At 46.9% G+C, this 12,760-nt stretch overlaps 1 protein-coding gene across 1 annotated transcript; it reads left to right on the top strand.

Moving 5' to 3' along the window:
• Positions 1-12,538, top strand: SLC6A20 (solute carrier family 6 member 20). Its single transcript, XM_033052167.1, has 11 exons — positions 1-170; positions 4,144-4,284; positions 4,992-5,083; positions 5,811-6,038; positions 6,994-7,104; positions 7,493-7,734; positions 8,602-8,764; positions 9,068-9,272; positions 10,007-10,166; positions 11,206-11,371; positions 12,291-12,538. The coding sequence occupies exons 1-11, from the start codon at positions 50-52 to the stop codon at positions 12,438-12,440; spliced, it is 1,779 nt and encodes a 592-aa protein (XP_032908058.1). The 5' UTR covers positions 1-49; the 3' UTR covers positions 12,441-12,538.
• Positions 12,539-12,760: the final 222 nt, after the last annotated feature.

Raw genomic sequence — 12,760 nt, 5'->3', positions numbered from 1 at the left:
AGAGTGAAGGCAGGAAGCTCTGCTGAAACACTCTGCCTGCAAGAAAGCAATGGAGAAATCCCGACCCTTATGGGACAATCCCCTACAGTTTGTTTTCGCCTGCATTTCCTATGCTGTGGGTTTGGGAAATGTGTGGAGATTTCCATACTTATGTCAGATGTACGGAGGAGGTAAGTGTGGTTTACATTTTCTTGCTTCCCTCGAAGAGGAGTGGGGCAAGATTTAAGTCCAAAAGTATGTTGTCCATGTTAATGCTCTGTTCACCTAGCAAGGTCCAGGGCAGAGTAGGAGGTCTGGCTTTCTATTTTATTGGCTTTATTTTTATGTCTTTATTTTATATATTCTTTAGCATTAGGCTTTTACCTGACAGCTGCCCCAATATAGTGGCTTTTGTTTCCTGTAAATGCAGTGAAACAGTGGGATGGCCTGTGTTTTCTAAAAAAATGGAGGTAAAGTGAGAGATACAGATCCACATAGTATTCATTTATTAAATTTTTGTCCCACTGAATCACTCTGAAGGTGTCAGAAACTGATTAATGTCCTTGTACCTTCATCCATGGGGACTTGGAAAATATTGAGAAGGGGAGATCATTATACTGATTTAACTTCAAGATCAGCCGTATTATTTCAAGTACCTGTCATTAATGTCTTGTATACAAAGCCTTACTTTAGGAGATGATAACTTGGCTGCACATCTGCTTTGAAGTTGGCTGAAATGCCTTAATCGACAGGAGTTCCACAGCTAAAGCCTCCCAGGAACCTTAGAAAATAAAGAATAAATTATTTTGTCCTCCAAAAATAAATAAACCAACCAAAAAGACCCCCAAAACCCTCTTCGAAAGCTTGTCCTCCTCCTGTGTCTAAACTGAAGGAAGATGACATTTGTGGCATATACAAGCCACTGCCACTCTTCCTTAGAAATCAAAATTCAGTTAATTAGATTAATTAAAGACCAGTTTTAATAATCTCCTCTTGTATAAAGCTACCACTGTTTTGAAGAATCTTTAGAAACAGGCTCTCTATCAGACAACCAAGCTTTTTACTGCTTCTCATACTTCATCTGTTGTCACAGTTTGCGACCTGTCTCAATCTTGCATTAAGGGACATGATGAGCATTTGCCTCATCTGCTTCCTTTTCAGGAAGAAACACTGAGATGGTAGATGGTTTTTTGCTTTTATGCTTGTTTTGTTGGCTTGTAACTTACTTGTGAATACACTTGTGATGGTAGGAGCTGGTTCATGCTGCTGTTTGAAAAGCCACCTCAGCACTAAGACTGCATCAGAGCTATCCTGTGGGATCAGATCAGAAAAACCCAGATAATATGGTGGGTGAAGTGTTAGTAGAAGATAACTGCTGCAATGGCTGAAGTTTTCTTAGACAGTTGAGATAGCAGAAATGATAGATGTGCTGTAATTTTGTATGTATTCCCCTACACATGCTTTAAGGGTAAAGACTTCATATCTGACACTGAACTCTAGCACAAAGCTTAAAATGTGTTTCTGTATACATTCAAACTGCATGCAATCAGATCACTAGCAGTCCATCATGGCAGACATCCTCAAGGACAGCAAAACTCGGACATTTTGGGGATTTTGTGTAATTGTTTTAACCAGCCATCTGTATTGTGGTAGGTGGTGAAAATTCTCTGAAATGTAACCAAAACTGGAACACTTAGTTAACCTCAACAGAAGCTTAAATAAGCTTCCCTGCTTATTGCAGGGGCTTTGAACTAGATGACTTAAGAGATGCCTTCAAATTCAAACCATTCTATGATTCTATGATACACCCGAGTATTTTCTGAAAAGCATGCTGTATAAGAATGCTTTTCCATTATTTTTCTCTTCACCACTTATATTTATGAGGGGAAAGGCAGATCTTCCTACTGTGAAATTAAAACTCCTGACAGGAGGTTTTGCTTTTCTTAATTGTTTTGTTCACTGCCCTCTTAAAGAGGATTCTGTGGCTTTCCAGGGGTTCACAAAACCCATGCATACAGAACATCGTTTCAGAAACTTAAAAGCTGGATATACCAGGCACTGGGATTAGGGGGGACACCAACTTGTTTGGCATCTTCCTTGTAGTAAAGCACAGAGCCAGATCCTGTCCTGCCCAGCAGGGCTATAGGGTCCTTATCACAGATACTACTGAGTATTTGCAGACTTTGTAACCTATCATTCTGTTCATCAGCAGTTTGCCTCTTTCTCCTCCTTCTCCTTGCTTTCCTGCAGAGAGCATGACCTGAGCAGCGCTGGGGTTATTCAAACCTCGTAGGTGCAGTTCTTCTGTCCCTAAGCCGGCTGGGCCAGGCTCAAATGAGGCTGGGCTGGGTCTGCAGTAGGGCTGGTGCTCAGCAGAGCTCAGCTCTGGGCGAGGAAGCCCCTGAGCTCCAAGCAGGAGCTTGAGCAGGGGCGAGGATGCCCCTGGCCAAGCCCAGTGCCTTGAGCAGAGCCAGGGCACACTCCGCACATTTTGCCAGCTACAGGAATCTGGCCTGAGGGCTGGTTTTTGCTGACAGCTGAACGCCCGGTATCAATGAGCAGAGAGTTGAGTGGAGCTGTGCTGATTCACAGCTGATAAGGAGCTGGTTTATCGGCTGCCCAGAGTCGCTTGTGTGAGACATTTTGGTTCTACTGTTTGGAAAGAGTACCACTAGGAGCAAGATCTGTGTGCAAACAGGTTGCAGAGCAAGGGGCAGGGGCTTAGCCCTAGCACCCCCAGCTGCGGGGGAACATTGGGGTGAAGAACAAGCCTGAAGGCATTTCTTCTCCTTGGCAGGTGGCACGGTCAATGCCAAAAATGTGACAGCGCTGCTGGGAGGGTGGAAAACCTTTGCAAGCGTGAAATGCTGATTCCCCTGTGCTACATGGCAGAATTCTCTCAATGGCTACTGGGGCAGCTCACACCCCACCGGCATGGAGCGGCTGCGGGAGCTCTTAAAGCTTCGACAGCTCCCTTGCGGCATAGGAAGTTATCTAACAGAATAACAAAGGGGTTGTTAATAACAAGAGAGCTGGGAGGTGGGAAATTAATTCCCAGAATAAACCGGATTATTGCTCTGTGTTTATTTCCAGGTCTTTGCCTCAGTCGCTGCACGGAGTTCATTCCTCCATAGCGCTGCACAGAACCCATTGCAAGGAATGTTAATGCCACAGATTAAATCCTAAATAAGAGATATTTACGTAAATATTTTGGCTTGCTGTAAAAAGGGAAGCAGGGAAGCCTTCACAAAATTCCAGCTTTTGACTCAGTCAGCAGCTCTTTCTGAAGTGAGCCCCAGGTCAAATACAAGAATTTTTTTTTTTTTTTTTTTTTTTTTTTTTTTGGCAGAAATTTGATTCAAAGCACATCCTAGTTGCCAGGTGGGAAGGTCCTTTTCCTTTCCTCGCTGTCAACCTTCCCATTCCTGCTGTTCCTCTTCCACAGGAGCATCTCTGAATCTCATTGCGGAGGGAAGCAGGGATGAGCAGCCCCATGTAGAAATAGACTCTATGCTTCTGTCTCAGGGTCTGCTCCCACAGGTGGAGCTGTGGGGGAAAAGCCTTCTTCATTCATTTGCTGGTGCTTGTGGGCTCAGTATGGGGATTTGGGAGCTTTTTAGTTTGTTTTTTTCGTTGTTTGTTTTTTAAGCAAGGCCAGACTTCAATCTGTAACTCAAAACTCTCTGACACAGACTTGCTGTTACCTTTTCTTTGAGCACTTCGGCTGCGCGGCAGAACACCTCATGCTGAAGTAAATCTTTCCCTCGTCCTCTGTCTCATTATTGGTTACAAGGTTAGCCTTTAACAGCCCCAGCCCCCAGCATTGCTCAAATTGCTCTGACACCATCTGGACAGCACTGCCACACCACAGCGCCGACCAACACAGTTTAACAGCAGAAATCCCAGCCCTGCCAAGTCCCTGAGGAAAATTCCCTGTGCCCAGGCCTTGCCAGCCAGCGCCCACCAGCCTCTGGGACTCTACCTGAAACCTCTGTGAGATGTCCTTCAGGATTGGGCCATGCCCTCAGTACTCAAGGTACCTGGACAGGACACAGACCTAGCCAGCCTCTGGGACACTGACAGCAAGACTTGAACACAAATAGGACAGTGTGTTTATCTTGCTGCTGATCTGCTGAAGGCTGACTGTAGGATTCGTTCTCACAGGTGGCTTTTTAATCCCATACCTTATCATGTTGATTGCTGAGGGGATGCCACTGCTGTACTTGGAGCTGGCTGTGGGGCAGCGTATGCGGCAGGGCAGCATCGGCGCCTGGAAAATAATAAGCCCCTACCTCTGTGGTGTTGGTACGTTCTCAGTTTCCATCTTTATTTTCCAGCATGCCGGGAACATGGGTTATTTGAATTGAAGAGATTTGTCTTTCAGAAAAGACCCGGGTGGGAGCTCAGGTTTTGCTGGGTCTCAAAGCCAGACACCTCATGGCATGCATTTATCCTATCTCTTGTTGGGCACTGGGGCCAGACCCTAGCTTGCTGTGTTGGGTCTGGATTAAGAGGTGTGAGTCCCCCTGCCTTCAGACAGATTGCCAAAATAATGGTGTGAAAGCCAGTGCTAAACTCAGCCCTTGGAGCTGTCTACATTGGGCTTTGACCGCAAGAGCACCTTCCCAATAAGCTCAACATGAGTAATAAAATGGTGCCTTAATTTCCTACTGTTCCAGTCTACCATTTACCAATGTTCACTCTTAGCTACATTTTTATGTTGTTAAATTACCCTGAAAACCCAAGCTATCATTAATTTGCATAAACACATATTTTATTTTTAATGATACAGGGAATATTCACTCCCCAAGGCCTAGAGTATCAAATCCAGTTCAGGATGGTCCTGGTATAGGGAGGGGGCAGTGACTACAGTGACAGGGACAGGGCTATGCAGGGACAAAGCCTCTACTGTGTCAGCCTAGACAGGCTCCTCCCACACCCCACAGATGTTAGGGAGCCCTGGGCATTTTGGGGTTTTTTGCTGACCAAGTGTCTCCCTCCATTACCCACAGGAGTTGCCAGTGTTGTCGTTTCCTTCTTCCTCTCCATGTACTACAATGTGATAAATGCCTGGGCCTTCTGGTACCTCTTCCACTCCTTCCAGGTGTGTGGGTTCCCAGTGGCCCAGTTTGGCCCCACTGTGGCTGCGGAGGGTCGTGGTGGTTCTTGCATTGGTGCTGGATGTTGCATGGCACCATTGTCGGCTGGGAATGGGGAGGTGGAGGGGTGTCAAAAGCTTCAGAAACCCAGGCTTTGCTGGACGGAAAAGTGAGGCAGTGATATTCTCCTCCATAGTCCTCCTAGAGGCATTGGCCATTGTCTTCTTCTCACCATGGAATTCAGGTCAAAGCCAGGCTTGTGACACTTTAGTCATGCGCCTTGGTGACGGTGCCTGCATCCTGGAGTGGGCCTGTCTGATGGCAGGGGAGAGGTTTGGCCCCATGGTAGAGACTTGGAGAGTGTCTTCTCCAGGGGAGGGGGTTAAAGAGGCTCAGTCCTTGCGGGGAGAATCAGTCTGGTCATCCCCAAGAAAGAGGGACAGAACTGATCTCTCCTTGGGTAGGGGGTTCATAAAGGGTCATCCCCAGGGGAGAGGATCAGAAAGCATCAGTCCTTGGGGATAGGGAGAGAGGGTCAGTCCCAAGGGAGATTGTCAGATGAGATCATCTCCAAGGGAGAGGGTCATCCCCAGCCCTGGGCAGCACAATGCAATGAGAAGCCATCCCGGGCAGAAAGCTGCCCTTGCCCTCATCCTCCCTGTTCCCCACTGGCACATCAGGTCTCCCTGCCGTGCCGACAGTCCACACTCACTCCATGCCCCTTCCTCCCAGGACCCTCTGCCTTGGGCCACCTGCCCCCTCAACAGCAACCGCACCGGCTACGAGGAGGAGTGTGAGAAGACATCGTCCACGCAGTATTTCTGGTACCGGCAGACCCTGAACATTTCCCCGTCGCTGGAGGCCAGTGGGAGCGTGCAGTGGGAGCAGGCGCTGTGCCTGACGCTGGCCTGGCTCGTGGTTTACCTCTGCATCCTCCGCGGCACTGCCTCCACCGGCAAGGTGAGAGCGGGGCACAGCCCTGCTGAGCCCGGCCGGGACGTGGGGAGGGGAAACGAGCGCTGATAGGCAGTGAGGGATGGCTGCTGTTCCTTGGGGTCACGGCATCTCCCCCGGAGCACCGAGCTCTGCCATGTCAAGTTGCAGCTGAAGCAGGATCAATCCAAACACTGAGTGATACTGAAAAAATAATCCAGAGTAGTCCTTTAAACACAGCCAGCTCTCTCTCATGGCCAATTATCAGGCTGCTGACCATAAGGAAAGCCATCTGCCCCAGCAGAGCCATGTCAGGAGATGTCTATTCCTTGGTCTTTGCAAGAGAAATGAGACATCTACTGGACATTTTTTGCTTGCTTTTTATTCACAGCAGAAGTTATGAGGAAGTAGGGAGAAAAACCCCAATGTCCTGGCTGAGCCCGCACTAAGCAGCAAGCTGAGGGCTGTAATCCGCAAATCGTCTTAGCCAAATACAGAAAACCAAGGGACTGTAAACTAGGAATAACCTCTTAAATTTGCTGCAACTGATTCAATAAATTTTGATTCAATTTGACTGAATTCAAGTTTGATTTTGACCTTTTATGAGATCTGCTTGCCTTCCTTTTAGGGCAAATGATGAATGACCTTTGCCTGATGACTTTTTGATAGATGTAAACTGGTGCTATGCCACCAAATGATGCAGAACTGAGTTTGTGAATGCTGCCAATATTTTAGATTTTTGTTTGATTTCCAGTCAAAGAGGAGATGCTTGGAACAGTAGTGTGGGTCTTCAGTATTATTAAAATCTCATTTCCCTAAAGTGTAAATCTAAATTTAGTTTTGTCTGATAATTTTTCTTTGAAGATTAATATGGGATAACAAACAAAATAAAGGAAGTTATTTATGTCAAGTGAAACTGACATAGCAGATTAGCTTTGTCTTATGTATTCTTTAGACCAAGGTCTTTACCCTCTTTCCCCAGGTTGTCTATGTGACAGCCTCTTTGCCATACTGTGTTCTCATCATATACCTCATCAGAGGACTAACACTTCATGGAGCTGTGAATGGACTGATCTACATGTTCACACCAAAGGTACAGAAAAACTGTACTGAATTTTTCAGGAAATGTTATTGGTTACTAAGCATAAAAGGTTTTTAAAGATCTTGGTCCTCCTTTTTCTTTTATACTGAATTTTTGCAGCAGTAGCTTAGGTGTGCAGCTGGAAACATCAGCCGGGAGTGGCTGGAGGCTGCCATGGTGCCCATAAACTGCTTGCTTTTTCCTGCAGAAAAAGACCTTCCCATTAGCATAACCTATTACTTTCAGTCAGAGCAGTAACCCTGACGAAAAAACCCTGACCTGTAATGAGTGCACAGAGGGTCCCATCCCTGCCCTTGTCTCCATCCCTCCAGGCTGGAAGGGGCAGTGCTGGGCACTTTGTGGAACTTAATGGTCTTGCTGTCTCATCTGGCTTTTGCAGCTGGAGCAGCTGTTGAACCCCAAAACCTGGATCAGTGCTGCCACGCAAATCTTCTTCTCCCTGGGCCTTGGCTTCGGCAGCCTCATCGCCTTTGCCAGCTACAATGAGCCCAGCAACAACTGCCAGAGACACGCCATCATCGTGTCCCTTATCAACAGCACCACTTCCATATTTGCCAGCATTGTCACTTTCTCCATCTATGGCTTCAAGGCGACCTTTAACTATGAGAGCTGCATCAACAAGTAAGAGCCTGGTGTTTCACTGGTTTTCTGCTGCAAGCTATTCTGGGGCAGGTGAAGGAGGAAGTAAATAAATAACAGCACTGCCAGCACTGCCCCAAGACCAGAGCTGATACTGCTCTAATAAAGCTAAAGGAGTTATTCAAAGCAATGAAGCCTGAGATGAAAGGTCAGAGCACTTTGCCTTTTGACACCCTGGTGCTGCTGCCAGGCACAGGCCTAGTCAAGAGGATCAGTTTGCCTGGGCAAGTTGGAGAGGCACTTTTCCCTGTGTTCTTGTTCTGGCCCATGCTTCAGGGAGTGTGGGGGAGCTGATTAATAAATGCTGCGATGCTCAGATCCCCCTTTTTAAGGCTAAGCCCTTAAGTTCCAGGAGCTCAGCCTCCTTGGCTGTGATGCTCTGCAAGTGCCCAGCAGCCTACAGGATTGTGTCCTGTAGCTGCAAGCTTGTGTGCAGTCCCTGGCACAGGGCCCACGGCAGTTACACATTTTACTCATATTTTTAGAGCTTTCAATCTATCTGCTGATCAGAGAGGAAACCAAGCTGCTAGTCCTTGCTTGTTGCCAAAAGACTTTAAAGTTGTTGGGGTGTGGACGTGAGACTGCAGGGCAGAGGGGAAGAGACACCAGCCAGCACTGGTCAGCACCCAAAATACGTCTTGGAGCAGCAGTGTGGGTGCAGGAGCTGCTCCCTCCAAGGCACAAATCACCAGAAGGTTGCCTGTGTCCCAACACTGTGCTTGAAGTGCTGCTCTCACCCAGGGAGACTGAAGCCCTGGGGCCAGCAAAACATCTCCATGGGAGCCGATGGAGAAAAGGGATGAGGTGTCCTCGGCCTGAAAGCCATTAAATTCCTGTAATTCTTCTCAGGGTGATCCTGCTGCTGCTGAATGCTTTTGACCTGGAGGAAGGCTCTTTAACAGCAGATAACCTCAATGAGATGAAAGATTACCTCATGGCCACCTATCCACTGGAATATGCCCAATTAGTGCCACAGATTAAAAACTGCAGCTTGGAAGCTGAGCTGGACACGGTGAGTTGCCATTTTGTGGTATCTCCTTTGCTCCCATTGAGCCCAGGGCACCGCATGTGATCCAAGAGCTGCCTGGCCAGGGCTGGGGATCATTTCTACGCCTCCGGATGGGGTAGGGGCTTGCTTGGGTCATTACCATCCAGTGTCTATGCAGTTGGGATAAACCGGTAAAGACCTCACCTGCTTTTGCTATGCAAAGCCACACCTCAGGTGTATTTGTCATGACACAGAGTCACTCTCTTTTGTCTTATGTTCTTTATCGAGCTGAGGAGCTGCCCGGTTTTCTCCCCTTGTCTCCATCAGGCTGTCCAGGGGACGGGACTGGCATTTATAGTCTATTCAGAAGCAATCAAAAACATGGAGGTTCCCCAGCTGTACTCAGTGCTCTACTTCTTTATGCTGCTGATGCTGGGTATTGGCAGCATGCTGGGGAACACGGCTGCCATCCTCACACCACTGACCGACAGCAGGGCGATTGCCTCCCGCTTTCCCAAGGAGGTGATCTCAGGTAAGTACCTGCCAGGCCACACGGTGAGTGTGTGTGCGTGTGTGTGCGCAGAAGCTGTGGTGTCCCACTGCTGTTAAGTGGAGTGTCATTCCACTCTCTGATCGCGGGTGGAGCAGGGAATTCCAAATATGCTGCTGGAAGGGCTTGCCTGCCCTTGTAATATCCTGCCCATCCTGTGCAGACCTTTCCCTTGGGAGTTCCCAAAGCACCAGGGCAGTCGCGGCCGTGTATTTCCAGGCTTCCTGACACACCCCAGCTCCTTCACGTATCTCCTGACTGGTGAAACTTAAAGGGAGGGCACAAATGGCAACATAGTTGCAGCAAGTAGCTTTCAGTAACATCGCCAGGATCCCAACTAAGAGCCGTCTCAGCTCATGGTCAAAAAAACGTAGGTGCTCTTGTCTAGGGATGGACAGTTGTCCTACCTTAAAACCTCTTTTAGCTGGATGCCCAGCGGCAACAGCATGCACGTGTGACAAGGCTGTAGCTAAGAACTGGTTGTCTTAACTATGTCTGGGGAGATGTGCTTTGATTGCGCAGGCTAAAGAGGAGCTGTTTAAGGACAGTCACACATGCAAATGGGCAGATCTTTTCCACAGGGGAAAAGAAAAGCCCTCGCCACAGAGAAAACTGCTCAGGAGAAATCCCACCAGTTCTTTAGTCACAAGAAATGTAACATTTTCCCTACACAAACTTTCAGGTGTAATGGAAGGTTCTCTGTTTTATCCACGCAGGTGTTGTGTGTTTCGTGAATTGTATAATTGGCCTGATCTTCACCATGGAGGCTGGAAATTACTGGTTTGACATCTTCAATGACTACGCAGCCACCCTCTCACTGCTGCTTATTGTGCTGGTGGAAACCATTGCTGTCTGTTACATCTATGGGATAAGGAGGTAAAAGCTGGAGCCCTGCTTCCTTCATAGTGGGACAGCTTGGCCATGGGCCAAGAATAAAAATACTGGCTTGGGATAAATGTTTCTCCTGTGCTATAGGATCAGCAGGTGGATGGGGGTCTCCCCTGCCCTGCAGACCCCTTCCAGGGCCTTGGCTCATGACTGTGAGGGGCCAGGCTGGGCTGGCACCATCTCTGTTGGCACGGGAGTACTAAGGAGCTGTACACACAGCTCCCTGCTCTTGTCTTTGGTCTCAGGAGCAACTTCTGCCAAAACTCTGCTCCTCCCACATGACAGGAATTCAGCAGGAGTGTGAAAGTGCCAGAAAGTCAGGCTTCAAAGGTGGTCACCTTGGACATTGTTTGTCTCCCAAGTCAATCCTTGTGGGTAAAAGGAAGCTCTGGAATCAGAAGTTTGGAACAGCAAAGATGTCTGAAAATAGCTGGAAGGAAGGGCTTCAGCAATTGCTTTGTTAGTCTGCCAACACAAAGAGTGACCAGGCACACACGTGGGTATTTCTTCCCTAATGAGTTCAAAGCCTTTGAATCAGATCCAGGTGTCATGCGAGATTTGAGGTACCATTCCCAGTGTCAGTACTTCCTCAAAGACAGTCAGGTAACAGCACTGAAAACACTCAGCTACACAAACCCAACTATTTTCTCTACATACTTTAGCATCATTGCTTCTCTCTGCTTCTACTGGTGTCAGCTGACACCAGTAACAGTCTGAGCTTACACTTCAGGCAGAACTTTCTTGCTGTACCTATTTCTAGTTTCTCTCTGCAACTTGGGATTCTCTTGAAAGTTCACTGTCTTTTTTTATTTCCCCTCACTGTGATTCTGGTGAGCCAGCTTTTCAGACAATATTTCTCTGCTTATTTGTGGTCAACTGTATTCCCCTTTCTCAATCTGATATACTCGATTGTGTAGGTGGTTTTTGAAGTAATGCAGAACAAGGCATTAATCAAATATCTGTAACCAGTCTCAAAAATACATGTTTGGTTTTCTCCACAGAAAATGTTTGGTTTTCTTTTGAACAGATTTGAGAAAGATCTTTACACCATGATTGGACACAAGCCAAACTGGTATTGGAAAATTATGTGGGCTTTTGTTAGTCCATTGCTAATTATAAGCCTATTTATCTTTTACCTCACCGACTATATCCTCACAGGAACATTGCAATATCAAGCATGGGATGCCACACAGGTAAAAGAGTTTTGGGTTTGGGCTTTTTTTCTGGTTTAAACTTTCCTTAGTTCATGCAAAGATACAAGCTTCCTTCCTAACTACACTATTCCACAAAATGGCCTTCTGAAAGTGAGTAGCTGGAGTGAGGGCCATCCCTTAATTTTGTGGAAAGGAAAACCAGGGAAAACTTGACTTAGTGATGATGCAATGATTCTGTAAAATTAACTAATTTCCCTTTATGATTCTTAATCACCCCTTCATAGAATTAAATTTCATTAATGTTGAAGACCCAAATACCATCTTTAAATATATACTTAAAATCACCCTACTGTCAAAGTGTATTTACTTCAAACAAAATTACTTCAACAGAACTGAGCTGCTGCTGGAATAAATATGTAGTTTTCATAATTTCCATATACATTTTTCTTCATGGCTAGAACACTTTCTTAAGAATACTGGACTGTGCATTTATCACAGAGCAATTACTACTGGATAAATAATCACTGGTTTAATAACCTTTAGTGGAAATGTTTCCATCATGCAGGAGCAAAGCACATAATTGTTTTCATGTCATTGGGACTCATGGCAGGCCTGGCCTTTCAACTGGGTATCAGCATGAGCCCACAGGCTCTCCAGGAGAGGAACAGAGACCTGACAGAGGTCAGGGCCCAGCCACCTCATTAAGAAACACAGATCAAGCCAAAATCTGCTCTTTACCAAAGCTTGCAGAAATTTCTCCTAATCCTGTTGTCAGCAGCTCTGTTCTTGTCAGTTTTCCATGTGAATGGCTGGACAGAGAACACAGAGGGCAGCTGTGGGCTGCTACAGACTGAAAATGCTTTTTAGAGGTTCTGCTTAGATCCATACACACAGCTTTGCTCCTGGACTGACTCTGGGGCAGAGCCCACAGATCCAACATTGCTTTTTTCCCTTGCAGGGGCAGCTGGTGACCAAGGATTACCCAGGCTATGCTTTGGCAGTGATTGGGCTGCTGGTGGCAGCCTCCACCATGTGCATACCCCTGGGAGCACTAGTGACTTTTATAAGGAAGAGACTGAAGAGGGAACAAATTTCAACTGTTGCCTGAAAGCTGACAGCTGGATTTGGGAAAACCTTACCCCTGTCACCAGTGACTGGGCACTTCTGGAAGACAGCAGCAACCATTATTTGTAGCAGCTATTTATAGAGTTGAGGATGGTGGGTGTTGTATTGACCAAAAAGTGCTCTTGGGAGGTTCCACAATGGTTTGGGGGGGGGGGGCGGGGAAGCTCTTCTGTAATAACATAAAGCTTTAAAGTGGTCGCTGTAGAAGAGGTGAGAAGAGGAGCAGCTCACAAAACGCCAGCTAGCACAAATTAACAGCACATCAGCCCATTATACAGTATTAGGTGATTCTTTTCCACTGTT

Source organism: Catharus ustulatus, chromosome 1, assembly GCF_009819885.2.
Source record: "Catharus ustulatus isolate bCatUst1 chromosome 1, bCatUst1.pri.v2, whole genome shotgun sequence".
Lineage (NCBI taxonomy): Eukaryota > Metazoa > Chordata > Aves > Passeriformes > Turdidae > Catharus > Catharus ustulatus.
This window is presented reverse-complemented; position numbering and strand designations above follow the sequence as displayed.